This window comes from Parambassis ranga, chromosome 20 (assembly GCF_900634625.1).
Source record: "Parambassis ranga chromosome 20, fParRan2.1, whole genome shotgun sequence".
Taxonomy (NCBI): domain Eukaryota; kingdom Metazoa; phylum Chordata; class Actinopteri; family Ambassidae; genus Parambassis; species Parambassis ranga.
Genome location: NC_041040.1, coordinates 11,940,335 through 11,967,604, shown reverse-complemented (window position 1 = coordinate 11,967,604; position 27,270 = coordinate 11,940,335). Strand labels below are relative to the sequence as shown.

Below are 27,270 nucleotides of genomic sequence, written 5' to 3'. Positions count from 1 at the left end.
GAGCACATCCTACTGAAATAATGTGCTTTCCTAAGTACCTGGAAACAATTTCTCTGGAGGCCAATAATTAAGGGAGAGGTCATTCTGGAGCCTCCATCTGGTTATGTGAAGGCCAATGAGCGTCACGACTGAGGTGACAACTCCCTTAAGGTATGTTACCGTGGCCGGATGAGATACACCTGCAACAGGAGGAGTGAGGAGCACGTTTACCTGAGCAGCAGAGCTTTGGAACTGCGTGGAACAAACTGTCTTTTTTTTACTTTTAAACCTTAGCGGCACTGAGAACAGGAATCCTGGGTCCACTCCGTGTCAGGTAAATGACTCGCAGCTGCAGTTTTGTGTCGTCTGTGGAGATCGAGAGATTAAACGCGCCTGTGCGTAAAAGCGTGTATGCGGGCGCGCGTTGATAACAGCGCGTGGCTTTTTTGCGTATCTGATCGTTAACTTTCTTCAGCCTCTTTGTCCGAGAAAACGTGACATTCACGTTAACTGATGCTTCATATCATTGAAGCCAATCAAGCAGCGAGGAGAGGAGGAAACCTGCGCGCTGTTAGTGTGTTTCAGCACGAATGTTTGGAAGGATAGTCATGTGTGCACAAAGGATTCACTTCACTGGCATGACTACGCATCCTCAGTGAGCTTCTTCCGTCAAACCAGTTCTGTCGCAGTGCTAATGACTTCCCCCGTGGCTCTGCTGATATCCCTGTTTGATGACATTTTCCGCAGAGAAACTGCTCCTTAAAAATTCAGCCCTCAAAAGACCAACAAGATGTTTTCTTCCACTGAAGTTTTCACTGATGCTTAAAGTCACTCACGGCATTCTGTTTCTTCTTATCTGAGCAGTGCATCAGAGCAGATGGACCAGGTATCAAACCGGTCAGGAGTGGGGAGTGATGACATTACAGATGAAACCGCATCCCTGGTGGATTTCAGGTGGAGTTCTGATGAAGAAGATGTAAGAGGAAAAAAATCACCACACAGACACACAGAGCTATGATGCTGCTGAAACTCAGCATTTGACTTTTACTTGACATTAAAAGTACAGGACCTCTCACTGCCACCTTGTGGTCTGTGATGCTTCTCAGTCCAAATGTTTACCCTCTGTTTACCAAACTTTACTTTGATTTGCACTGATTTATTGTCTATTTCTGTCTCAGTAATGTCCATGTCTCCTCTCCTGTCAGAGTTCGGACCCTCAGGGACAGTGCCTGGCAGCGCCACAAACGCCTGTCACATCCTACAAACAGAGGCTGGAGGAGTTTAAGAAGTTGTTCAAAGAATTGCCTGAATCAGAGAGACTCATTGTGGGTGAGCTACTGATAAGTGTTCAAAAGTAGATTCCAACACTGGCCTTCACATCACATTGTAGCAGTTAACCAACATCCACCTGCTAAACTACAACTTTAGGAAGGGACTGTCTGATAAAAGTGTGGAGCTGAATGGATGCACAGGAACACCTTACCTGACCTCTGCCATGTTGTTTAACTCACAATGTCATCTTATGTAATCAATATTTAAAAAAAAAAACAAGTATCAAGTAACTGGTATCATCATGGCGGGCCTTTCTTTAAGAAAAGCAGTCAAACATGCTTTCCCTGCCAAATATAAAAAATGTTTTTGGCTTGTGGAATTTAAATTCTTTATTTACTTCACCAGTCCTGTGTATTTTTTCTCAGACTATCCATGTGCCCTCCAGCGAGACATCCTCCTTCAGGGACGCCTCTACCTCTCAGGGAACTGGCTCTGTTTCTACAGCAATGTGTTTTGGGGTACCAAGGTAATGAGACTGTGGGGGAGGACAGGCTGTAAGAGCCTGCTGTTTACACAACAGAGACATGCAGACAAAGCAGCAGAACAGACATGCTGCAGTGTAAGATTATATTTTCAAGATGATAACATTCTTCTTTTCTATAATTTCACACACGGGGTGGCTAATTGCACCCATAATTAGCTCTTTACACCCAGAGCTAAAGAGCGCCGTTTGGCCCTCGTCTCCTTTAGAAAATCAAGTGAAAGTCGTTCTGCTCGGTAAAAGTAGCAATACTTATTGCTATACATTATATATTATTGCAATACAATAATTATTGGCTACTAACATCTGGGTGAAGTAAACATTTTAATAACAATAATACATTTTTATTTGTTGGTGCCTTTCTGGAAGCTGAAGGTCACCTTACATAAAAATTTGATTCAGATCTGTTGTTTCAAGGTGCTTAACAGAGAGAGAATGTAAAATGCTAACACTACAGCAAATGTAAAACATGCTCAACTGCATTAAGAAGTGTGTTGAAAAAGGAAAAATGCACCTAGACAACGTTGTGATCAAACCCGTTGATAAAGTTGAGCATTTTTCTGAAAATTCCCCTTTAGAGCAAGTGACACTAAGAAATTATGAGAAACATTTCCAGCCGTGCAACATAGTCATGGAAAGATGTTCCTGATGCAAGTTTGCAATAATGTGCAACAACTACAAGGACAGATGGCCAAGATGCAACAAGAAAAATAACAATGATGATACACTAATTGCTACGCTAGTGGCGGGCTTGGTCGACCATATTACATCGTAATGCAACAACAGCTAATTATGTCACAGCTCCCTGCGAGGTTTCATCACAAAGTACTGTTCCATTCTCTGTTAAATGTGCATCATAATATCTTTCATTTGCAGATCGCACTGACTCTTAAAAACATCAAAACTATGAGCAGAGAGAAAACGGCTCGCCTGATTCCCAACGCTATCCAGGTCTGCACAAGCACAGAGAAGGTGTGTTGGTGTCAGACATTCAACCATTCAGTTATTTTCACATGTGATAAGCACACATTCACAGTTTATCTCTTTCTTTTTAGCTCTTCTTCACTTCCTTCTCAGCGAGAGAGAAGAGCTACCAGGGTGTTTTCCGCATGTGGCAGAACGCACTGTTGGACAAAGTAAGGCCCTGCTCCACCCACACCACCTCCAACAGCACATTCAGACACTCACCAGTGCAATGTTCAGATTTCACGTAGGAGTAAATGTCCTGCACACGCAACAGTACTGACACTTTACATGTATCAAAAGAAATCCTTTCAGTCTTTTATCTCCAGGAACCGTGTAGACTTTTTTTGCTGTTTGCCTTGATTACCATACTCAAATCCACCCAAATCCCCACTGGGTTTGTGACTTTACCCTGTGTTTATCTAATCAGTCCAGAGAGCATTTGGAGACTGTCTTCAGCTGACATTATCAGGGCTGCTCTGCTGTTACATAGGGTAAAGATCTGCAGTGTTACATCATGGGCCCAGCAGACAGCCAGTGTTTGGAATAACTCAGCTCTCACCTTTACCCTTCACTTAGTTTAGTAAAAGTAAACAAATAAATGAACACAAGCCAGAGAAAGTACATATTCAGAAAAATGTAAGCGACCTAAGGAAATGCATGAAAGTTACTAAATAAAGCATTTAAGGAAGACTGGAGGCAAAACAGTAGTAAAAATAATAATATTGGTTCTTATGCCTTATACTGCCATTGTTCTTCCACACAGTGGTATTCCAGCTGCTTTAATCCCACAGGTTAAGTTAAATTCCAGCCTAGCAATGTTAAAAATGCAGCACAGATTATTATAAAGTTAAATCTGCTGACACTTCAGCTGCTTTTATCGTTCTGTTTGGAGAGTTTTTGTGCAGCAGAATGTTTTAAAGTGAAATTAATTTATTTAAAAAAAAACAAAACAAAACAAAAACCATATTTTGTGAACTGTTTTGTAACAATGCTTTTGCTGTTTAATTGGATCTCTGTCTAAACTATTTTTGGAGTCAGGCACCATGACAGCCTTCCCGTGTGTGTGCGCGTCCTCTGGGATCTTTAGCATAAACACCTGTTTGAACACGCTAAAGTTCATTGACCCCCTCCAGGTGTGGCCATGAGGGCTCATTTTCATTATTGACGACCTGCCTTTTAACCATTCACTGCGTCGCTGGACGCTCCGCTTGTGTCGGAGCTGAAACTGTGCGCGGGCATCGCAACAAAATAAAGCAGCTCCGTCAGACGTGCGAACTGTGCGTAAACAGGTACAGCAGCTGTTTACCTTTATCTGTGGGCGGTGCGTCTTTACGCAGCTGAAGTCGATGTGAGACTTCCTGAATGCGCGCTAGTCTACGTCCAGGTTACAGATCACTGGGTGAGAGCCTGACAGCAGCGGGAAATGTCCTCTGACACGTAAGTAAAGCCTGGCTGCATGGATACTGAACTTTGACCAGTTTATTTGGAACATCGGACTCTTTAAACGCTCCAGCCTTCTTTTTCCTTCGCGTTTGTTTCAGCTTAAAAACCGTTTCGTGCTGGTTCCCACCTTCCCGCAGCAGATGTTACATGTATTTTAAGTTGTGTTCACAGATAATGTTTTGTTGATTGCGCAGCCGGGCTGCCAGGGGTTAACAGAGAATGTAAGATGAGTATCCAAACGGTTTAGAGCCAATAAGGTCTACAGGTTGTTCAGAGACAGGGCTGTGAATCCTACCGTGTGGATGGTTATGTTACCTGTGTTTCCTGGTTACCTGCTACCAGCTTATTGTTTTGTATTATCTGCCAGAGATGATCAATCAGTGTGTGTGTTTCCTCCTTCTAGCCACTGAGCAGCCAGGAGTTGTGGCACATGGTTAAACAGCATTATGGATCAGATCTGGGCCTGAGCCATGAAGAGATGGAGAGCATATCAGCAGAATCAAACATGCAGAGCAGGTATTTACACCTGCACCTCCGTACACACACACACACACTTAAACACACACAGTTGAACACGTGATTTTCTGTTATTTGTTTTCTGTGCAGCTTGACAGTGAGGCATGGTGCTGATGAGGGTCTTGGGAGACTGGAGCGGACCCCCTCCACCCGCCACCCTGGGTTAGAGCATGGCCCTTTTGAGACTTCCACTCCTCAAGGGGAGGAACTGCCTTCCCCTCTTGGCTCACAGAACTCCACTAACACAGTATGAAATGTTTTTTTTATGTCTTTTGTGCACATCTAAACTCTTTGTGCTACTCAGATTTTCCCTCTTCTCTTTCAGGACGACCCTCGCAGCACCCAATCTCAGCGGCACAGCCCTGTTCCCTCGCTGGAACGCCTCGCACCAGAGCGGGTTTCAAAGCGCTCCTCGCTTTCTCTCGACCTTAATGCCAATGAGAATGGCATGTCTGAGCAAAGTGGCTCAGAAAGCAACGAAGAGGGTAACAGGAAGCAACCTTAGCACTATGCTGACATGCTGTGTGTTCTGCTGGTTTATCATTTTTATATCCTCCTCTTGTCTTTCAGTGGAGGATCGCGTTGGTCTCTCCCAGGTGCAGGGTCGACTGTATCTGAACAAGGTGTTCCACATCAGCGCAAGCAAAATGTTTGAGCTGCTCTTTACAGATTCCAGCTTCGTGCGCAGGTTTATGAGCGTCCGTAAGATAACAAGTGAGCCCTGTTTATATATTTGGGAACATCCACAGTTCATTCCCCTGCTTGTTTCAGTCAGAGCTGCCTCTTTTATTTTCAGATCCCAGCTTTACTGCCTGGCAGAAAGACGCCTCTGGAAACTCCAAGCGGAGTCTGAACTACACAATAATCATCAGCAACCCTCTGATTGGGAAGTTCTCCACGGCCACAGAGAACCAGGTGTGTTTACATCGGTGTGAATGGAGTGTAAATGGATGAGTAAATGTTTGATGTTTCTGTGTGATTTGTGGCTTCCTGCTTATTTGTACTACATTTATCTCTCAGACACTGTACAAAGAGTCCCGGGAGGGTCAGTATTACATCGTGGATGCTGAAGTGTACACTCATGATGTCCCATATCATGATTACTTCTACACTCAAAACCGCTACTACATCATAAGTACGTCGAAGCGGAAGTGTAGGCTAAGGTGAGATATTTGAACATGACTTTTCTACTTATGCTAAGCGACCTTAAATTAGAGCCCCTCTTCTGCTCCTAGGGTGTATACTGACGTAAAGTACAAGAAGCAGCCCTGGGGCCTGATCAAGTCCTTCATAACCAAAAACTCGTGGAGTGGCATAGAAGATTATTTCAGGCAGCTGGGTGAGTAGAAAGCCTCGTCTGTAGACTGTGGAGGATGAACTTCCCCGTCTTCTCTCTGTAGCCTGTGATTTGTTTTATCTGTGATCTGATAGGAACCGTTTCCTCCAGCACACTTCAGGCTTTGCAGCAGTGAATCATGTTATTGCCGTATTTGCAAGATGGAGAAATAAAGAAAAGGAAAAGACAGGAGAATTACTGCCAGCCTTTCACTCTTATCAGCTTTTTAAGAGCACTAAGCCCAATCATGAAACTTTCATCAGTCGCATCCATTTTTAAAGGGTTTTTGTTGTTGTTTACTGTTCTGCCCCACATCTGTCACTGTGTAGAAGCAGAAATGTTGGAGGAGGAAGCAGAGCTGAACCAGGGAGGAGGAGAGCTGGGGAAGATGGGTGGCCTGCGGAGGAGGCGGCGGACTTACAGCCGGACTCTTCCTGAGCACGGAAAGCCCAACAAGCAGTACGGGCCGGATCCTGAGCAACACAGAGAGGGCACCATGGGTACTGACAGCTTTAATGTCATGTGAACAACAAAGTTACATGTACATATTGTATGTAGCTACACACAGGAAGCGCTTAGAGAACCTCTACACTTTCATCAAGTACACTTGTTTCTAACGTGTTATTTAAACATGACATCAGACATAAATGGAACCTGGTTCAGTCTTTAACAAGTAAGCATCATTGTAGGTGGAGTTGTTGTGTTATTGTCCTATTGATTCACACTTTTGACACACCCAGAAAAATTGCAACATTTACATCTCAAGCTGTTGCAAAATGCTGGACGTCACAGAGAGAAAACATCTTGTGATCAGAATACAATGTGCTCATATTGACCTAAATTATCTGTTATGTATTTCAGGGCCCATAGAAATCAAAAGCCAGTACAGATGGAGCACCACTACAATAGTGGCTGGAATGAGTTTGATGTAAGTTGACAGCCTGATGTGGTTTATTCATGGTGTGAAGAATAACATTTTCTTGGTGTCACTTTAAATGTGATGTTTTCTTCCTTTCTCAGTCTGTTGATTCTGATGATGCTGAATCTGGGCCTGTTCTTTAAGTTGTGGGCTATGGAGGACGTGGCCCACCGGATGTACCTGACCACCAAGCATCGGCTGAGGGAGAGGAGCGAGGCCAGGTCAGATGACAGTCTGCTGCTGGCGTCAAGTGTTCATAGAAAGTATCAGTCGTGTCCATGATTGTTTAGAAAGCAGAAGTCTTGGTGTGGGTGGACAGTGGGGGAAGGGGCCAGTCTTCCTCCATCTTTTTTTAAATAGCCCACATGCATGAGAGTTCTTGTTCTAATGACTCAGTTTGCCTGTCTCAGTGAGCGTTATGTAAGCCACATCTTGCATCAGCCTCCTTATAGTTCCTTCTTTCTGCTTCTGTGTGTCTTGATGCATTCGTGCCACAAAATGATGAACTTCCAGTATTTCCTTGTTTTTTTGACAGCTTTGCCCCTGAATATGGGCCCAAACCAGGACCAGGGTACAGGTCCAGAGAGGAGATGCACCTGCTGAAAACTGTCCTGCAGGACTCTATTAACCTTTTAGAACAGGTATGTTGTTTTAACCTTTGAACACACACACACGAGTAGCACACTTTAGGACACATCCATCTAAGCAGGAGGCCATTGTTATACTCAGTGTATACAGTGTGCTTGTGGTTTTGAGTGGGTCAGTGTTCGTCACTAGACAGAATGGATGCACAGCAAGGGACAGAGCAGCGTGGGCTTCAGTGCAGGGAAGACACTGTCAGCGTCTCAGCGGGGCACTTTCAGCCTGAGGAACTAGACTGTCATATCTCTGCTCATAGCCCGGCACATAAATCCTCTAAAACAGAAAGTTGATGTTTTATATCATGCTGTATGTACAGATCGGTGTGTGTTTAACCTTTGGGACAGAGTCTGTGTCAAACTACACTGAGTTTTCTGTTGATCAGAGCCAAAGACCATAATATACACTCAACAAAAATATAAACGCAACACTTTTGTTTTTGCTCCCATGTTTCATGAGATGGACTTGAAGATCTAAACTTCATTCCAGATACACAATATTACCATTCCTCTCAAACATTGTTCACAAATCTGTCTAAATGTGTGATAGTGAGCACTTCTGCTTTGCTGAGATAATCCATCCCACCTCACAGGTGTGCCACATCAAGATGCTGATCTGACATCATGATTAGTGCACAGGTGTACCTCAAACTGCCCACAATAAAAGGCCACCCTGAAATGTGCAGTTTTGTCTCACAGCAAAATGCCACAGATGCCACAAGCATTGAGGGAGCGTGCAATTGGCATGCTGACAGCAGGAATGTCAACCAGATCTGTTGCTCGTGCATTGAATGTTCATGTCTCCACCATAAGCCGTCTCCAAAGGCGTTTCAGAGAATATGGCAGTACATCCAACCGGCCTCACAACCGCAGACCACGAGTAACCACACCAGCCCAGGACCTCCACATCCAGCAGGTTCACCTCCGAGATCGTCTGAGACCAGCCACTCAGACAGCTGCTGAAACAATTGGTTTGCATAACCAAACAATTTCTGCACAAACTGTCAGAAACAGTCTCAGGGAAGCTCAACTGCATGCTCGTTGTCCTCATCGGGGTCTTAACCTGACTCCAGATCGTCGCCGTAACAGACTTGAGTGGGCAAATGCGAACATTCGATGGCGTCTAGCACGTTGGAGAGGTGTTCTCTTCACAGATGAATCTCGGTTTACATTGTTCAGGGCAGATGGCAGACAGCGTGTGTGGCGTCGTGTGGGTGAGCGCTTTGCTGATGTCAATGTTGTGGATCGAGTGGCCCATGGTGGTGGTGGGGTCATGGTATGGGCAGGCATCTGTTATGGACGAAGAACACAGGTGCATTTTATTGATGGCATTTTGAATGCACAGAGATACCGTGATGAGATCCTGAGGCCCATTGTTGTGCCATACATCCATGAACATCACCTCATGTTTCAGCAAGATAATGCACGGCCCCATGTTGCAAGGATCTGTACACAATTCTTGGAAGCTGAAAATGTCCCAGTTCTTGCATGGCCAGCATACTCACCGGACATGTCACCCATTGAACATGTTTGGGATGTGCTTGACCGGCGTATACGACAGCGTGCACCAGTTCCCACTAATATCCAGCAACTTTGCACAGCCATTGAAGAGGAGTGGACCAACATTCCACAGGCCACAATAGACAATCTGATAAACTCTATGCGAAGAAGATGTGTTGCACTGCATGAGGCAAATGGTGGTCACACCAGATACTGACTGGTTCTGAGTCCCCAGACCGCCAATAAAGCAGAAACAAAATGCACATTTCAGGGTGGCCTTTTATTGTGGGCAGTTTAAGGTACACCTGTGCACTAATCATGATGTCAGATCAGCATCTTGATGTGGCACACCTGTGAGGTGGGATGGATTATCTCAGCAAAGCAGAAGTGCTCACTATCACACATTTAGACAGATTTGTGAACAATGTTTGAGAGGAATGGTAATATTGTGTATCTGGAATGAAGTTTAGATCTTCAAGTCCATCTCATGAAACATGGGAGCAAAAACAAAAGTGTTGCGTTTATATTTTTGTTGAGTGTAATAACACTACTTAAGGCACAGAAGAACTCAAATGACATCTGTCTGCTAGTATAGATAGATAGATAGATCTTTATTCAGCTTGGGTTGCTACCATAGCTAATGCTGACGGAGCCTACTTTTAGTCTTCCTCACCCCGTTAGTAAAAAGATTCTGAAAATGGCGAGTTGCACTTCAGATGGCAGCTAGAAGGGCCGCTTCAGGGAGGTTTCCTGTTAAGCTGTCATTTTGTCCTTTAATTGACTAAGAGGCAGGAGCTGACTGTAGAATAAAGGTTATCAGCCCCACTAACCTGAGGCTCCATCCACTAACTTTATCTGTCTGCTGTGAATGTGTAAGAGGAAACTACTTCATAGAATAAAATGTGATGACTGCTCATCCAAACGACTCGACCCGCAGCAGGGACTGTACTTTGGTTCACAACTATACATCAAATGAGGAGACACACACCGAGAAAAATGATCAACCTGTTCTCTTTTAATGGATGAATGTGTCCAACTTGACTGCATATAAAATAAGAAATGGAATTGTTGTTTTTCCATATTAATACCAGCAGGAATCCATCAAACACATGCATACCTGCACTTTTTAAAAGCCAGATGTGTTGAAGCTGCTGATTCAGTTCTTCTCCTCACAGCTCCGCAGTTCTCTGGTGGTGCTGCAGCAGAACTTTGCGTTGGCCAATCGAACAGCAGAGCCGCAGTGATGCAATCACTCCTGGCGACTACGGAGCGCTTGACACCACCACCACCACCACCACCACCTCTGGCCCAGTGAGGAGGACTGCAGCACTGAACAGCCTCAGAGGAGTCTCTCTGGTATCCACAGGATGTTGCCATGTAGATGTCCCCAGACCACTGACATGCTATGTGTTGCCGGGGGTTACGTGCCCCAGAGCCTATGGTGAGGCATCAGGTGCCAGGGTATTCTTTTTTCAGCTGGAGACTGACTGCTGGGAGGACAAAGTTACATCAGAGTCTGCAGCTGGTTTAGATTTCTGTAGGGTGCTATTGTCAGCTCCCGCAGCTGCCTTCTGGCTCACTCTTTTCCGCCATACCTTGTTTTAATGAACCTGGTGCCACATTTAACAAACTCCTGTGCACACCTCTGTGTCTGGTAGGTAAATTAACATTATTTAAATAGATTTTTCATCAGGTTTTTGCACATATTTTTAATTGTATGCACAGGTCTTGTAACTTAGGCCGTGTTTTAGATGATTTGTCCTTCTTCCCTGCATTGAGCCAATGTATGATTTTCTGTGGTTTTAATCATGTTGATGTTGGTGATGTTATTTGCGTAAAGGTGAAGGGTTCGTAAGACTTTCTGAGTACTGTGCACTCACTCTGTCAACACTAAATGACGTTTACAACATGTTTCTAAAATGTCTGGTTTTGTTAAGTTCACTTCCTGCAAATGGAGACTAGTACTGATTGCTGTTTTTGTACAATATTGCCTGCACTGTTTTAATAAACATTTCTTACTACATGTCTAGACTGTAGTGTTTTTAGTAGGTGCTGCACAGACTGTGTGTTCTGCTACCTGGGGAAAAAGACGAAGCAGAAGATTAAACTGGACTACAGCCAAAAGTGTCTTTGTACCTTCACTGCTGAAATACAAGACCAATGAAAGTCTTTAAATATTGATCAGTAGCCTGTCCCTATTCATCTCTAGAGGAAGCATATTTTTTTCCAAGGTTTCCTTATGAGAGATGGGATTACAGTGCATGAGCAGTAAGATTCAAATCATGACATGGTATAAATGCCAATGGACAAATGTAACAATCGAAGGCAGAAAGTGGTTTATTATGCTGATTAAAGCAACGTTTTATCAGTATCTGTTGTTTTGTGTACCTTTTCAAGGTCAGTCTATAAAAGCTTTTTTTTAGTTTTTGCACGCTAAACTTCTGAATTCTTAGAAGACATTTATCTGATGGATGTACTGAAATACAAAAAGCCACCGTTAACCTGGAGCTTCTTAGATTTTCATTGATTTCCATTGAAGACATTTATCTTGTGGCCCTTAAAGACTACAGGTCCTTACTGTGTTTATAAAGTAATTAAACCCAAGTGCACCTTGATCCATAGACATAATTAAATACAGAGTTATGCAATAATACATGTTCACATGCATAATTTGATCTCAGACTAATAGTTTTAATAGTCTTCCCGCTTGCAGTCTTTAATATATAATTTATCTAAAATGGCACATGTGCTAAGTAATCATATGATTTCCTCAGATGAAAGCGTGTCTGTGTGTCCCGTGGACTGTCCAGCGCGGTTCTGTAGGTGTGGGAGTCTGTGTGGGTCCTGGGCGTGGGAGGTCTACCTCATTTGATGTCAGGAGGCAAACTGGCCGCTCAGTTTTTGGCAGCAGAGCTGCAGGACCCCCTCCCAAAACACACCTTCCAGCTGAAGCGTCCCCAGCCCAGCTAAACCCGGAACCCAGCAGTCATCAAACCCGGACAGCAGCTGGTGACTTCCGCGGCGCAGCCAGCGTCATGTAGCGGCGAGAAACACCGGATACGACAGCTGCTGCTGCCAGGGAGATTTCCGCTGAGGAGCCCCGGCGGGGGAACTCGTGTCAGCCGATATGTTTTTAGCGTTAACGGGAAAGGATCGGCTTGTAGGAGCCCGGTGTGAACAGGTATGTTATAGCGGCTTTGTTGTCTGTCTTTGGTTTTATGAATGTTGTTCGGTGGAGTGTGCAGTTCCGGTCAGACGGCGGCTTTGCTGCCAGGTGTGAAGTGAAAATCTGTCACCTGTGGTCATGAATTAATCGTCTGCAGTGCAGAACTACATGTACATAAAACTACGGGAAGCACGGAGTTCACTTTTATTTGTTTACACGAAGTACCCGGAAACAACGTGGGATATTAGCCTACTCTGGAAAGTTGCTGATTCAGCTGTGGAAATACACATTATATCAATAGTAATGACATTTATTTTTCTAGATAATTCTATTCTAGAATCATTCTAAAGTGAAAATAACAACCTGAGGCCTTTCATATAGTGTTCTGTAACTTTTTTAACAGCGTACAGGTCTGTAGTTTTACTCTAAATACTGTACACCAAATAAAATGAGCACAACACTTAAGCTCAATCCAACAACAGTTTTGGAGCAGTTTTTTAAAAATAGGTTTTACATCATTTTACCTGTTAGCCTAGCCTAGCCTAAAGAAATCTGGTCTTGTTCGTTACCTAGCAACAAGACAAGACAGCAACAAGATTCCAGGAAGTTACGTGAATAGCCGAGAACATAAACAGTGTAAACAACAGTTGCTATTTGTACCAAAATATTAAGTAGCAATTATGATTAAAAACACTCAGTACACACTCAGTGAAACACAGCTAGATAAACTCTGAAGACTTTTCTTCAGAGTGTATCTAGCTTTTTAGAACAGGGAGGTTAGTTCATTGATCTACTTTTCATCTCAGTTACCTTTTACACAGGCACTTCAGTTCCATGTATGTTTGTGAAGTTTCTGGTCCCTCTCTTTAGAATCATAAAGAGGGTCTGATCAAATGTTTAGCTTAACTGAGCCAATGTCAAGAGGACACATGCAGACGGGTTTTCTCATGTTTTCTTTGTCATCTCATAAGTCACATCATAGCCATCTTGGTGGCATTTGCCGTCAGTGTTTGTGATGTGTTCGAGCAAACCTTTCAGGCCCTGACATGGGCAATGTGAGGTGACATAGTCAGCTGCTAGTTCTCTAATATCTGATTTTCATTACTGACTATAACAATATAGTGGCAAATCCATTCGTTAGTCACATTGTTGAGTAATTATTTCTCTTTCAGTTCTTTGATTCATTAACTAATTAGTTGAGTCTACAATGTCACTGTAGGAACTACAGCCCGCACAGCTTTTAAATGTCCTGCAAGTCAAAATTAGTACATAGCACAGACATAAAACTGCTGAGCAGCACAGTCATGCTCTGAATCCCTGCAGCAGTATTAGTGTTTTTTTTTGTTTTTTTTTTGTCAGAGAGCAGATGTGCGGTGTGGTGTTCCTACACTACTATTACCCAGAACATGTAACCCAATCTGTCTTCTTTTTAGGCCCTCACACAACTGAGGCTGATTAACTATTTTCTATGGTAGTGACCTTTTCTGACCCAGATGTTTGATCAGTGGCCAATCAGTAACACGTATGTCCTACATTGATTTTTTGCTAATCAGAGGTTTCTGTAGACCTCCCTCAACAGAGCCAAACCCCCCAAAGAGTACCGGTAGTTTATCTCAGCCGCAGGATTAATCCCACTTTGCTATCCACTGGCACAGTGGAAGTGTCAATGTGATTGAGAGGACAGTGGAGATCTGTGGTTGTTATAAATGCTTACACTGCCTTTGCCCAATTTCTTGTATACATACGGCAGCAAGCAGAAGTAGCGGGACAGCTCTGTTGCTGTAAATCATGACAGATGTGTGACAGATGTGAGGACAGGGGGTAGACTGGGTGGGGTCAAATGAGCATGGTCTGCTTTGCAGTGTGGTGTGCTGTAAATCTGTTTGGAGCTGCTCCATCATCTGAAACAGATGCAAATGGCCAGTAAGCTGCTGTATGTAGAGGTCATTTCACTAAAGTGAGCTTTCAGAGATATTTTACTTGATTTCACTTCCTGTTTCTCATCTGCCAATGTCCTCTTCATTGAACTGTCATCTACAACAGAAAGATTCACTCAAATTAAGTGTATGATTGTGCTAATGAACTTTTTTTCAACATCTGATAGGCCGACTAGCCATCTGTCATGAGGAAGCAACCCAACAAGGTGCTGGAGGAGGAGGAGACCTTGTGTTGTTGTGAGTATGTGAACATACACGGGGAGCGCAGCCATGTCGCAGCCTGCTGCTGTGACTGTGAGGACCTGGACGATGCCTGTGACAGGTAAGAGATATTATTCATGCTGCTCATGAATATCTACACTGTCACTTAAAATCTTGATCTTATTTTTAAAAAATGATTTAATAGCAGTTTAAACTTTCAAAAATGTTTACATTGAACTGATACAAAACTGTTAAAAACCCCATTAAATCCTTACATTTTAGCCTTGCTCATAGAGTCAGCAGTCTAGGAGGATGTTACAGACTACAGATATGCTTTTGTTTTTGAGACATTCTGGCCTTTTCTTTGTTATTAGATTTCTTAAGAGGGAGCCTCAGAAACCTGAATCCCTCTCAAGCGTGGCTGAAGTGGTCTCAGACCGGATTCGTATTCCCTGGCTGTGGGGTGGAGCTCGAAAACTGGATCTCTCCATTGTGCCCCCCCTCATTCTCCTTCCTGCCCTGCTGCACCTTGCTGCCCTCCACTTTCTTATTGGCATTGTGGTCCTAACAGCTCTACCTGGCTTAGTGCTGTGGTACTACTACGTCACCCACCGCAAGAAGGGACGCACACTCTTCTTCCTCAGCTTGGCCCTCTTCTCCTTGTCATACATGTACGTTTTGTTCATCACAGTGGTGCTTCCCCGTGGGGACGTTGGCATGCTTCAGCTTGGGATGGTAAGCTTAGGCGTCATCCTCACCATGCTAGCTCTTGTTCACACCAAGAGAGAACCTGGCATTGTTTGGCCAAAACAAGACGCCGTCCACAGCACAGTGATGTATTACAGCCCCCTGGCAGACAGAGACCCTTCCCTCAATGGGGGGAGGCAGGATGTGAAGGTGACAGTAGCCAACCGGACGGGGACATCAGGACAAACTCGGTTGGAGCTGAAGGAATTCAACAAGAAGAACTGGTGTTCGGTGTGCAAAGTGGTGCGTCCTCCGAGGGCGGGACATTGTCGGATCTGTGGTGTCTGCGTGCTGCGTCTCGACCACCACTGTGTCTGGTGGGTTTCATTAAAATGCTTCTTACTCTGGCTGTCATCACTGTTTCTTCTTCTTGTCTCATAAGCACTGAATTGCTCTTGTTTGTCTATTCTACACAAACTTAATTTTCATACAGTTAAGTTGCCCTCTTTCTTATCAGACTGTAAGATCATACTGAATGTTTTTGTCTCATATCTCTATCGTATTTTGAGTTGTGTCAAGTCAAACTCATATAATTGCCGTTCACCATTTCCTGCTGCCATTCACTCACACTGATATGTGTGCTCCTGCATGTGTGTGTATGTAGTGTACCCCTGGGGTCTCAGTACAATGTTGTTTGTACTTGTGTGTCTATATGTCCTGTCTGTGCCTCGGTAGGATAAACAGCTGTGTGGGGCAGGCCAATCACCGCAGCTTCCTGCTCACACTCGTCCTCTTCCTGCTGACGTCCCTGTACGGCATCATCCTGGTCTTGCAGAGCGTTTGTCCACAGCAACACCTCCTCATCGCCTTACTCTACTGCCCGGGAGTCTACAACCAGTACAGGTAAGGAAGACACACACACACTCACCCACATGCATAATTTCTACACAGTACTTCTACCACATCAGTTCTCCTTGTTAGTCATTAGGCTAAGTTAAAAACAATGAGTCTTCTAATTTCCAACTCTACCTGTTACCCAATTCTTTCACATTTCTAAGCTAGGCTAAGCTAACTAGTTACTGGTTCATTTACCATGTGGTTAGATTTTTGATCTAAGGAAAAAGTAACACAAATTTTTAAAACCCTCAAACCTTCCTCTTAAATAAACATGAATATTGGCATTAACAATGGTTTGCTATGACACAATAAAATGACGAATGAATGATGTTTACCAAGCCCTGCTGTGCAGCAACATCTGCTCAGTACTTTACATTATATGTCTAAGATAAATACCTACAGTACAAATGGAGTCTGTGGAAATGGCACACAGCAGATAATCCTTTAGCAGCAATCTGGGGGAAAATCATCTTCTTTAAATAGCTCAAAGAAGCTAAAAATAAATGAGATGATGTGGAGTGTTTTGACATCTGTTTTTCCTCAACTGTGCAATTAAGTTTTCCTGTGAAGGCCTCTTTTGTTTTGTTGTTCAATCGGTTTCAAAAGAACTTTGGAGTGTTGCCTATCAAGCCACTAGAAAACGACTGCTCAGAGGGATGGCAGTGGATGTGAAGCAGTTAAAATGGTCTGTGCTGTCACTAGTGTAGGCATAGCAGTTAAAAATAGGCCATGAGTATGACTTGTGTGATCATGTAAAAAAGTTTTTTTTTGCGTGTGTGTGTATTTACCAGCTTTTCTCTTCATCTGCGTTCCAGCACTGCGCTTTGTTTCACCTGCGTGTGGTACAGCAGTATTGTAACCGGTGGACTTCTCCACCTGCTGGTAGTGCAGGTCATCAATGTCAGCTACAATGTGACTGAGCGCGAGGCACGCATCGCCCTGCGAGAGAAAACCGCTCGCAGTGCCTATTGTGGACTTGTTGTGGACACAGGCATCTACTCTCGAGGTTTCTATGGAAACTGGTCTGAGTTCATGACCATGGGAGACAAACTGAACCCCCCATCTCCTGCAGACCTGGTGTAAGAGTCCCAACCCTGCCAGAAATGACTGTGGTAATGGCTGCTGTTCTCTTCCTGCCCACTGGATGGCAGCATTGTTCTTCTAAACCTTGTCAGGACTGTCCTTAGCAATGCTTCATTTTAAAACTGCACTAAGCAATAAAAAAAACCTCTACACAATAACATTCCCTGCCATAAATGTGACTGACAAATGGCATCGTATCTATGCAGCTGTATCCACTCTCATTTCCTTCACACTGGATGTCTTCCTTAGACCTTTTGTTCCCTCTGCATTCTTGTGCCTTGGTGGAAGAAGAATTGAACTCCAAACAACAGTGATCTGCTGATCTTTGTCAGCAATCAGCAGTCTGTCAGCTGATCTTTGATGGATGTTTTGTCTGAGCACAACTTCAACTGGACAGACAAATACAAAACGTCTGGATGCATCCTGGTCAAAGAGGGACTTTTCTCACTATACCTCCTTCATCCTTTACAAAACTCTGACTGCACTTGAATGCACTTGGCATTGAGAACTTTATTGTGAATATTTATCACAGCTAAAAAAAACATCTTGAATTCTGCAGCAATTAATTTCATAGTTATTTAAACTACCATATAAACACCCTGGCTATATAAAAAAGCAGTTAGTACATCCTGTTTCCTCCATCTTGCTTGGGTTTCAAAGCTTTCTTTTGGGTCCTAATAACTGTGAGTCCACTTATGTGTGTTTGAATTAACTTTTATTTATTTTTATTAAAGTAAAGTAAAATACACAGGTGTATTCATCTTCTGTTTCTGATGCTGATCTGTTTGTGTGTCGTCTGTATTCACTCGGGGGTTCCTCCCACTGGCTGTTACAGTGGATTGGAGCAGAAATCAGGCAGAACTTTGGTCACTCTCCGGCTCAGCATCTCCCGCCTCTTGTCCCTCTCTCTTTCCTTACGCAGCAGACATGGAAGCTGCCTCCAGGCCAGGAAACATCGCTGCAGCATCCGTCTGAAATGCAGGCAGATGGAGGGACAGACGGGAACAGAGCAAGTGACAAACTGGATTAACGGTTGACGACACCTAATAATGTTACTCGGGGCTTGTTGACAGTGGCAGCTGGGCAGCTGGTGGGAAATCACCTGCAGCCTGTGGTCATTTAGCTGACTTCACCTGGCCGACAGGGTGAAGATTATAAACATTCCTATTTGGTAGTGTTGACGGTGAAATCATTAAAACAGACCAGTGCTACAGAAATCATTAATTATGTCCACACTGGGAAATAGGAGGCTGCACAGTATTGGCTTTATTAATCCAAGGCAAAGGGTAATTGTTAGTTTCAAATGAATAATTTGCAGAAAATAAATATTGCAAACCAATTTCAGTTCAACTTAGCCCTGTTTGCTCTTTTTGAGCCTGTGTGGGGTTAGCCCAATAACTACTGGATAAAGTGGCCTGAACTTCTGTGCACTGGTGTCTTTTTTTGACTTTTTGACTTTCCTTAAGCCATGAGGCTGACATTTGTAGTGAGTGTCACTGCCATAACAAACATAACAGCTTTACATCATTGTGAGTGTGCTTAAAATTACAGCCAGCATGTTAAGAGTGCTGGCTTTAGCATTCACCGAGCCTCTGGCATGGGCGTATGTGTGACCCATATATCACAATTACTGACGAAACGTATTGATTGTGAGGTACCTAAAGAGGCTATTATTGCAGAGAGGTGGTCAGGCTGGAAACACTATGCTATGAGCAAGAAAACACATCTGACTCCATTAATCACAATATAAAGAGACATTTGCAGCTAACAGCAGATATGAGGTACAGCACAATTTTCAAAGTACTGTAACGGCAACTGTGGTGGAAAGTGCAATAAATAAATAAGTTAGTCACTGATTCACTGAAAGTTTCATTTTGGTAAATGTAAGAATAAAACTGGTGCAAGCGTATTAATCCATATGTAAAATCTTAAAACTCTCATGTCTCGTTTTCCTACAGAAGCTGCTCTGATTTTGCATGTTTCGTAATTAAAGTATTTACAAGCTGTTAAATTTAATTGAACACCCCGCCCGTGTTCTTCAGCGCCTGGTTCTTTTACTGAAGCCCCCACACAGTGAACATATGGCAAAGTCAAGGGGTAGCAGACCTGTTACTGTGCTCCTGAGCCAGCTCCTGGCGGTCCCAGTCCACTAGCCTCTCCTGGGTCACATGATCCAGCAGTGCAAGCAGGAACCTCCTCAGGGTGTGTGTGCGATAAAAACGCTCAGCTCGCTCCTCCTGGATGAACCGCAGATCTTTAAGCTGAAACCAACAACATTTAGTGTGTCAACTGACTGTGTAAAATTAAAATGATTCACCTGTAGCCCATGTTAAAGCTGCCTTTGCCTTATAGTAACAAGACCTAGAACTGGTCAAACTTTTTCTGTTTAAAGCCTGGGCACCTTCAAACTTAATTGAGCAGAGGTAGAAGAGGAGATTGAGACAAGGTGCTGCTTTAAGACTGCCTTGATGGAGTAACTGTGCGTGTAAGTGCGGGTGTATACACACTCTTTTCCAGCAGCGTAAGCTCCTCTGAAGCAAAAAGTGCTGCTGCAGTTGGTCAGCAAGAGCTTCTTTCTCAGACAGGGACTCTCTTGCGGATTGTTGCCAGCCTCGTGTGCACCGCCGCAGGAGGAAGAGATTGTGATGACTCTCGGCCAGCTGGCAGGATTGAAAAAGGAAAAAAGAAAATGTGCTCAGATGAATGCTTCCAAACACACTCACATGTGCCAGGTAGAAACAATGGGAGTGTATGAAATAATTAGGCACCTGTCTTCGACTGCGTCTCACATCTAACAAAGAGATTATACGTCTTGGTGTGATTTTCTCAATTCAGAACATTTTGAAGACAACATTGCACTGTCAAGGGATTGAGGATAGAAAGTTGTACCATGTTCTATTGTTTGGATATTTTCCCTCTGCCTTGTTCGAGTGTGTGTTCGTGGGCTTTATTTGTGCACCGTCAACAGTGTGAATGTGGTGTTAGGTGGTTGGTACATGTGTGTATTGTATAATAGCTCTTTGCTCACAATTATTGGTCTGTTAGAGGTGTTAGGAGTGGGATGATTGTTGATACACAGCATGTGGTCAGTGGTACTTTTTAACTGAATGACTGGGAAGTATAATATTCACATAGTTTGAATTATAAAAAGCTTTAATAGAGTTGTCTTTGCATGACCACGTTCAAACTAGCAAAGCTGGCAGGTATTTAACATTGTCTACAGTCAAGAGTGGCCTATTCAGACTCATGCTGTGTGTACCTGGACCTGAGGTCTTTTTAGGGGACTCTTATGGTCAGAATCAACAGGACAGGTGATGTACCTCCATGCTGGTGTTTCTGATCTGAATGAGGTGTTTCCATGGCACCAGTCCTCGCCGTAGCAACAAGGTTTTGTGGTAGTGTTGACGGGCCACTTTCAGGAGCTCCTGCTGTCTTTCCAGTTGCCTCTGTTTTTCCTCCTCCCTCTGCGCAGACACAGAAAGTGACACTGTTGTAATATTGTGCAATGCGTCACAGGAGAGGACCACTCCTCAGATTCTGACTCATGTTGTTCAGCTTCTACGTCAATGTCCATTAAATATGAAATATGTCTCACCTCTCTTTCCAGCCTTTTCTCCTCCCGCCGCTTTTCAGCTGCTTTACGTTTCTCCTCCTCTTCCTCCCTCTGCCTGTTCTCCTCAGCAGCTTTCATCTCAGCCTGAAAGTTTTTTTGTTTTTTTTTTTACATTAAATGTGTCCCAACATCTGGTTACTGTAGAAAAAAACGCCTTCTCAGTCTCACCAGTTTTTCCTCTTCTTTCTCCCTCTTCAGTTTCTCAATCTCCTTCCTCCGCTCTGCGCGCTGATGAGCACGGGCCTCCATGGCTTTAGGGAGAGGGGAGCAGAGGGTTATCTGACAGCGGTCTCTGAAGTAAATCCAAGCGTGACACTTCATATTCTGAACATGTAGCATGAATTTAAAACAAGTGCTTCTGTGGCTAATCATGTCCACAGAGGTTATCTCTGACAACGTGTGACTTATTTAAAACACCAGCGGCAGTCTATCACCACATGAATATGTTTATGTATGAATGCATGTATGTTCCCTATTGTTGAGCTTGTAGACTGACCCGTGATGATTGGATGGGGGCGCGCCTGCCGTGTGACATCTTTCCTTGAAGGTGCACTCGGACTGTCAGCTTCTCCAATAACTCTCTGTGCCCTGTAACAATCACGGCCAGGAGCATGTAAACAGAGGTACGTCATAACTCTGTCTGCACATCGTGATGCTGATCCCTTCCTTGGTAGTTTTTATTCAGACAGGTCAGGGCAGACTAAACCACCACGCAGCAGACTGGCTGCAAATGAATTACAATGAAGTGCAGAACTTTTTTTTTTTACTGAAAACTATTAGGTTTTCAAGGTTATATAGACTCCTTGAAAAACATTTTTCATCTGAAGCCTCATAAATATAACATTTTATCAACAATGAAGAACACAACATCCTGCTCCTCTGTTTCCCTCTTTAGTTTTAAAATCTTTGTCTTGTTTTAGTGGGATATGTACTTATAATGGAAAGCTTGAAACAGATAATAACTTTTTAGCTCAGTCCACTTAGTGTCCACAGACAAAACCTACCAACTTGTTCTATCGTTAGTCTCCATTGTAGAGAGAAGTGAGCGGGCCTAAGTGGTTATTCATCATCTTGGGAGGGTTTCAGAGCTAACAACACATATAGGGCATGTGGAGTCTGAGCAGTTTTAACAATAGAGGTGCACACACAGAGGACTGAATAATCCTCAACACCTCCATCGTTGTTGATACCACATCTGACTCATTTTAGTTGCATTTATGGACATTTTTAAGTTGACTAACTTGACTCTGGTTTTTATAGAAACTTTTTAGTTCTTATTTCATCAGGACAAAAACACATTCTGCAGATATTACGACAGCATGACTCCATAGTGAAAGAGCCTGCAATCCAAATCTGTGAGCTACTCAAACCATTTGCCTCTATATACAAAAACTACATCACAGGACTGATGAGCTGCTGAAATCCTACGTCAGCCAAGAATGAGAAAACAACTGCACTTCCAACAATCAGTGTGTCTCCTCTGTGTTGTTTTGTTGTTGAAAATTCATCAGTCCATTAAAATATGTGCTGCTTTAAATATGGTGCACACTCCTGTTATGTGAGGTTGTAGTTTGCTTACCTCTGCACCCCATCACAGTTCTGGCTCTTTGGTCTGGAGCCTCTTAGAACTGATAGCTTGGTTAGTTGTGCATTTTTCTCCATTTCCAGCTCCAGGCCAATCATAACCTGCTCTTGCTTCATCTGGGCAATTTGCTCTTGCTGCTCCTTCAGCAGCTTCCTCTGCTGTGTGATGATCTGCTGCTGGACAGTGTGTCGGTTTTCAAACCTGCTGCCCGGTAAAATTGCCCTCTTTGAACAGATGCCCTCTCTTCTCTGCCGTGCCTCACAGCGCTCGGCAGCGGTAAGGGCAGCAGGGCGTCGGGTCACCTGCCATGGCTGAGCTGGCTGAGTCGCTGCAGCCACGGGGGTCTCATCCTGCTGGACTGCAGATGTTTCAGGGGCTAAACCTGACCTGTGGTGACCTTCCTGCAGAGAATAAAGTAGAACAGAGAAAATCAGATTATACATGGGAGAATCAAACCAGAGAGCTGAAGGGAGTGACACAGATGCTGTTTCTCTCAGGGCCAATATGTCCTACTCCTGGAATTCTGATACTTGAGCAGCAAAGGTCTCATTGTTTGCAGATTGAACTCTTTTTTTTGACCCCTCCATCCTGAACTTCTGCAACTCCAACTTCATCGCCTGCACTGTTTGTTCACTCCCGAGAGCCCTGTTCCATAATCCTACATGTCTTATTCCTTCCATCTGCTCTGTGCCCTGCTGCTCATTTTCCCAATTTCTCTTCTCAGAGTTGTGAATATTTCAGCGGGAAAACTTGTTCTTCTTGGCCATCATGCTGAGAAAGGTTCAGGTTATCCCATGTAAGGAGAGTTAGTATGACTATTTATTCTGTTTTCTTCCTAAGCTTATTTACTGCTGCACTAATCAGGTCATTACCTGTCAAGGGCAGGGCTGATATATTCAGAATTTTGAATTTTGTTTCAGTGGGAAGCATTATTGAAGAAAGTGCATGGAGGCAGAGGATTTGTGAGTGCACCTTCTTTGTGGTCTCCGGTTGGGTTGGCGCCTCTGGTGAGGCCATTATTAGCTGATGAGATGCGGTTGTGGCCTTGGGTTTGCCTGTTGATACAACACTGATTAAGGCAGCCATCTTACGTCTGGTTTCCTGCTGCTGGGCCAAAAGCTCCCGTTTCTCCCTCTCATTCCGACACCATAGCTGCCACTCATTTAGACATCGCCGTAGCAACCGCCTTCGGTCACTTTCCACAGCCAGCTGGCTTTGTCTGGAGGGGGTAACAGATGTGATCATATTTTTAGCCCTCAATTACTGCTCTGTCAGGGTACCCTTCTCAATTAATAAATGCCCTAGAGAAACAGTGACAATGAACAGCCTAACTTTGAACACGGCTAGTGTTTTACATTGTGTCAGTTATGTCAAAGGATTCTGTGACAGCTTAATTGGATTCTTTTCACATGTACTCTTTTTGGTTCTTGCCTGTTTTCAGTTCGCAGTGCCTCCTCTGTTCTTGCCACCTCTCGTTGCTTTTGTTCTGCCCACACAACTGTTCGCCAAGCTCGCCATGCTCTCAGCTGCCTCTTCCAGTCACACAGGGCCATGGCTTTCCCCATGTGAAGCCTTCGGTCCAGCACCACTGAATACCATCCAGAGAAATGCCTCTGCAGACACTGGGGGAAGTACAGCGATGTATAGGGCAACAAGTTATAGAGCGTACACAGACACATATTCATATACTTTCACATTCAGTACTGACCATGAGGTTGTTCATGTGAATCTTTGTTTGAATTTTCTGTTCCTGATACAGCCGCTCAGTCTCCTGCTGCTGCTTCATGTGAAGCGTTGGAGCTGCATGGAAGCTCCTGGCTGCCCTCTGGACTTCTGCTTTTTCTCTTTCTCTGCAATAAACATTCAGATTCCAGTTCAACAAGAGAAAATACAAAAGTTTACAGTAAAAACTAAACAAACACTTCCCAATGTAAACAATTTTAGTCTAGTTTGTAAGTTGTCTTATGACACATTCTCAGAGGCAAAGAAAGGCCTTTGTGAGTAGTGTATTATACAACAGCAGCCTCCACAGGGACTCTTCACCAACAGTGTTTGGGTCACAGAGATATGGCTCATCACAGGCTTACTTGCCAATAGGTTACCATGAATCCATGCAATCTACTAAAGGAAGGTGGAGCAAGCCAGATCAGAAAGACTGAGATCAGATAGTAGACTGAGAGTAATTTAGATAAGGGGATTACTGTAGGCCGTGCAGCACACAGGCCAGGGGTTGCTGTGGGAGACTGTACCTCTGACGAACCAGCCGTTCCAGGTCTCTCCTCTCCTCCATCTGGCGTCGCAGTCTCACCATCTCCTGCTGCACCATCTCCTCCTGCCTGCATTCCTCCTGCCTCTTCCTCATCTCCTCCTCTCGCTCCCTCCTCTTCGCCTCCTCTCTGGCGCCCTGCTGAGCCTCCCTCATTCTCTGCTGTCTCTGCCTCTCAGCTTCCCGCCGAGCCCTGTTCTCTCGCACCTTCAGTAGAAATCAGCGGCAATTAGAGTAATTGAGAACACAACTTGGATGCCCATCATTCCAGTTGATTCGCTCAGCTCCACACACACTGACAGTTTCTCCAACCCATAGCATTCACATTTTTTTTGCATTTGGCAATTTGCAATTTGGCACTTACTTTGGTCACATACCTGTTGGTGTCGTGCCTCCATGGTGACCGTCGGGTCTCTGAACTTCTTCTTCATTTGTCGAGCATCAAGTGCCAGATCCTCCATCATTCCAGAGTCCAGCACTTCTTGCTCCATTAGGCTTTGCAGAAAGCTGTTAACAGCAGACCCCTCTTCTTCCTCCGCCAGGCAGTTATACAAATCTAAGGTGTAAGAAAGCTATTATACTACAACTGGGGTGTTTTTAAGGTCTCGTCCCAGTAACTCAAACTCATTTATACTTTAAATTATTGCTGATTCTTTTGCAATAACTAATAAAAAATGTAGACTGATTTTCATCAGTCTTAGAAGCTGTTGGTTTCACTTCATTCACCATGGAAATGAGAATAAATGTAGCACATTTAAGGCTGACATTTTGGCAGTAGGGAAAAGCACAAGTGTACTAATGAAAGCTCAGTTCCATTAGAGGTCCCGGTGAGTGAGCCATGACCATTAAGTGCCTATAACCATGGCTGAAACCCCTCCTACCATGACCTTCTGATTGACTTGCCTCTTCCCCAAGTAGCCATTTAAGAAACTGCAATTTTTGCCTTGGAGGTTGGTGCTTGGTGCAGCCATAATTAGGACACAAGTGCTTTCCCTATTGAGTCAAAGAGTCAAATGTCTTCCACTAAGGCCAAACAGTCCCTTTATACATTAACTTTAGTTAATGATGATGAAGTCTAATTTCAACAGGTCTCGATGGATTAAAGTCATAATCCTCAGGCTGGTTTTTGTACCATCAAAGTTGTTGTAGGTCAGAGCAGCAGGCTGAACAGTACGCTGCACAGCTGGGCTTGTCCTCTCAGGGGAGCACATTAGCACGTCCTCATCCTCCATCTCCAGCTCCAGCCTCAACTTACTATTCAACCAGCCACTTAAAAGAGCCTGAGCTGCAAAAAGAAAGAAAAACACAACCCATAGATCATGATCCATCCTCCTGCTGTACAGGCTAAAATGATTATATAAGTGGAATTTCTATAGTCTATTATTTGTTTATTGGCTGACCTACCTTCGCTGTAGGCATCATCGTGATCTCTTAACTGTTCAGAGCTCTGTAATGGTACAGCCAAGCTTCTGGTTCCTGAATGAAGTTTCTTTTGGGGGAAGACTTCTGACACAGCAAACTCAGAGGCCATCTCCACTCGCTGAGGAAACACACAAACATGCAGCTCTTCACTCATTTTGTTCGCCCTACAAAATGTACAGAATATGCAGCACCAGCTCTTCTCACCTTTCTCCACTGCTCAATATCACCATTCTTCACATGTATCTGGAAAATCATTTCAAGTGTAAGCTCATGCTGTTTGTAAAAGGGAGCAAATCTTCCACAAAAAAAATGTTGGTGAACTCTGCCTGCATCAAAATGCCTGGACAGGCTCAAAGACACCTTGTGCTGCTGTGTGCAAATGGGAGTCTGAGCCAAGAGCCTGACATCTGAGGATTATTCCACTGAAAAGCTTAGCCTGCCTTAAATCAGCAGATTACGTCAAAATCATTTCCCAGATGTCTAAAAGTCATTGCATTACTAGTAGCGATTCGGCTGCTATCTCTGTCTCAGACTCCAAGCAGGTACAGCTGCGAGCAGGTGAATATATGAGAAGGGCCACCTGTTTGACATTTCAAACCAGGAGCCACAAGTCCGTGCTGTAGTAAATAAGCTGGATGTTCTTCCTCATTCATACATGCAATAGGACCCCTTTACAACCGTGCTTGACCTGAATGGAGGATTTGATAGTGCAGGAAAAGGCCTGAAAGGTGAAAATAGCCTGAAAACATGTTTTATATTTCATATCTAGATTAGAGTTTTGGTGTGATCCTAGGATTTATAGTCTGGAACTAGTAGCCACAGTTCGTTCCTTTCTCCCAGTAGTGTAGTCTGAACCAGTCATTACACATGCAGTGATCCTTTTGGGTTTAATCCAAACTTACCTTGTCTGCTGGCTCGTGCCCTCTTAAACGAAACAGGTGAGGACTGTGACCCTGGAATGTCATCACTGCGTGATATACTACAACTATAATACAACCACAACCATCAATTTAGCATCCTGCCGTCTTCCATTGGCAAAAACTGTTCAGAAGTCAATGTAAGGAGCACTCGCAAAACTCAGAGCTGTACACAAACTGCCGTATATTTGTATCGCATGGGATTCTGGGTAATGGAGTGTATTGACTATTTTTTTCTTGGCGGATTGTGGCACAAGTGAAGAAATTCAGTACTACGTGTCCCAGTACACCTTCACGGGGCTTCCGCGTCTCTCCCTGTAACCATAGCAACTTTGACTCCCGCTATGAATCCTATATTTAGTTTTTTCACAGGATAAAACACGTAT

The 27,270-nt window shown here is 43.9% G+C and overlaps 3 protein-coding genes across 3 annotated transcripts; 2 read left to right on the top strand and 1 right to left on the bottom strand.

The window, feature by feature from the left end:
* Positions 1-186: 186 nt before the first annotated feature.
* Positions 187-11,133, top strand: gramd1c (GRAM domain containing 1c). The gene is made up of 18 exons (XM_028433435.1): positions 187-313; positions 844-955; positions 1,185-1,308; positions 1,677-1,777; positions 2,669-2,764; positions 2,848-2,928; positions 4,605-4,717; positions 4,808-4,964; positions 5,043-5,202; positions 5,288-5,431; positions 5,514-5,632; positions 5,738-5,880; positions 5,953-6,056; positions 6,383-6,553; positions 6,915-6,981; positions 7,074-7,193; positions 7,508-7,613; positions 10,286-11,133. The coding sequence occupies exons 2-18, from the start codon at positions 857-859 to the stop codon at positions 10,352-10,354; spliced, it is 1,974 nt and encodes a 657-aa protein (XP_028289236.1). The 5' UTR covers positions 187-313; positions 844-856; the 3' UTR covers positions 10,355-11,133.
* Positions 11,134-11,930: 797 nt separating this feature from the next.
* Positions 11,931-17,928, top strand: zdhhc23b (zDHHC palmitoyltransferase 23b). The gene is made up of 5 exons (XM_028433449.1): positions 11,931-12,291; positions 14,381-14,535; positions 14,789-15,478; positions 15,837-16,004; positions 16,814-17,928. Exons 2-5 carry the CDS (start codon positions 14,399-14,401, stop codon positions 17,079-17,081), a joined length of 1,263 nt encoding a protein of 420 aa, XP_028289250.1. The 5' UTR covers positions 11,931-12,291; positions 14,381-14,398; the 3' UTR covers positions 17,082-17,928.
* ccdc191 (coiled-coil domain containing 191) lies at positions 17,874-27,002 on the bottom strand. Its single transcript, XM_028433450.1, has 17 exons — positions 26,870-27,002; positions 26,172-26,210; positions 25,950-26,085; positions 25,678-25,830; positions 24,923-25,101; positions 24,529-24,752; positions 23,988-24,123; positions 23,711-23,901; positions 23,252-23,498; positions 22,274-22,680; positions 21,191-21,282; positions 20,863-20,945; positions 20,677-20,778; positions 20,402-20,545; positions 19,589-19,741; positions 19,188-19,342; positions 17,874-18,052 (listed from the first exon to the last, which is right to left on the bottom strand). The coding sequence occupies exons 1-17, from the start codon at positions 26,930-26,932 to the stop codon at positions 17,911-17,913; spliced, it is 2,646 nt and encodes an 881-aa protein (XP_028289251.1). The 5' UTR covers positions 26,933-27,002; the 3' UTR covers positions 17,874-17,910.
* Positions 27,003-27,270: the final 268 nt, after the last annotated feature.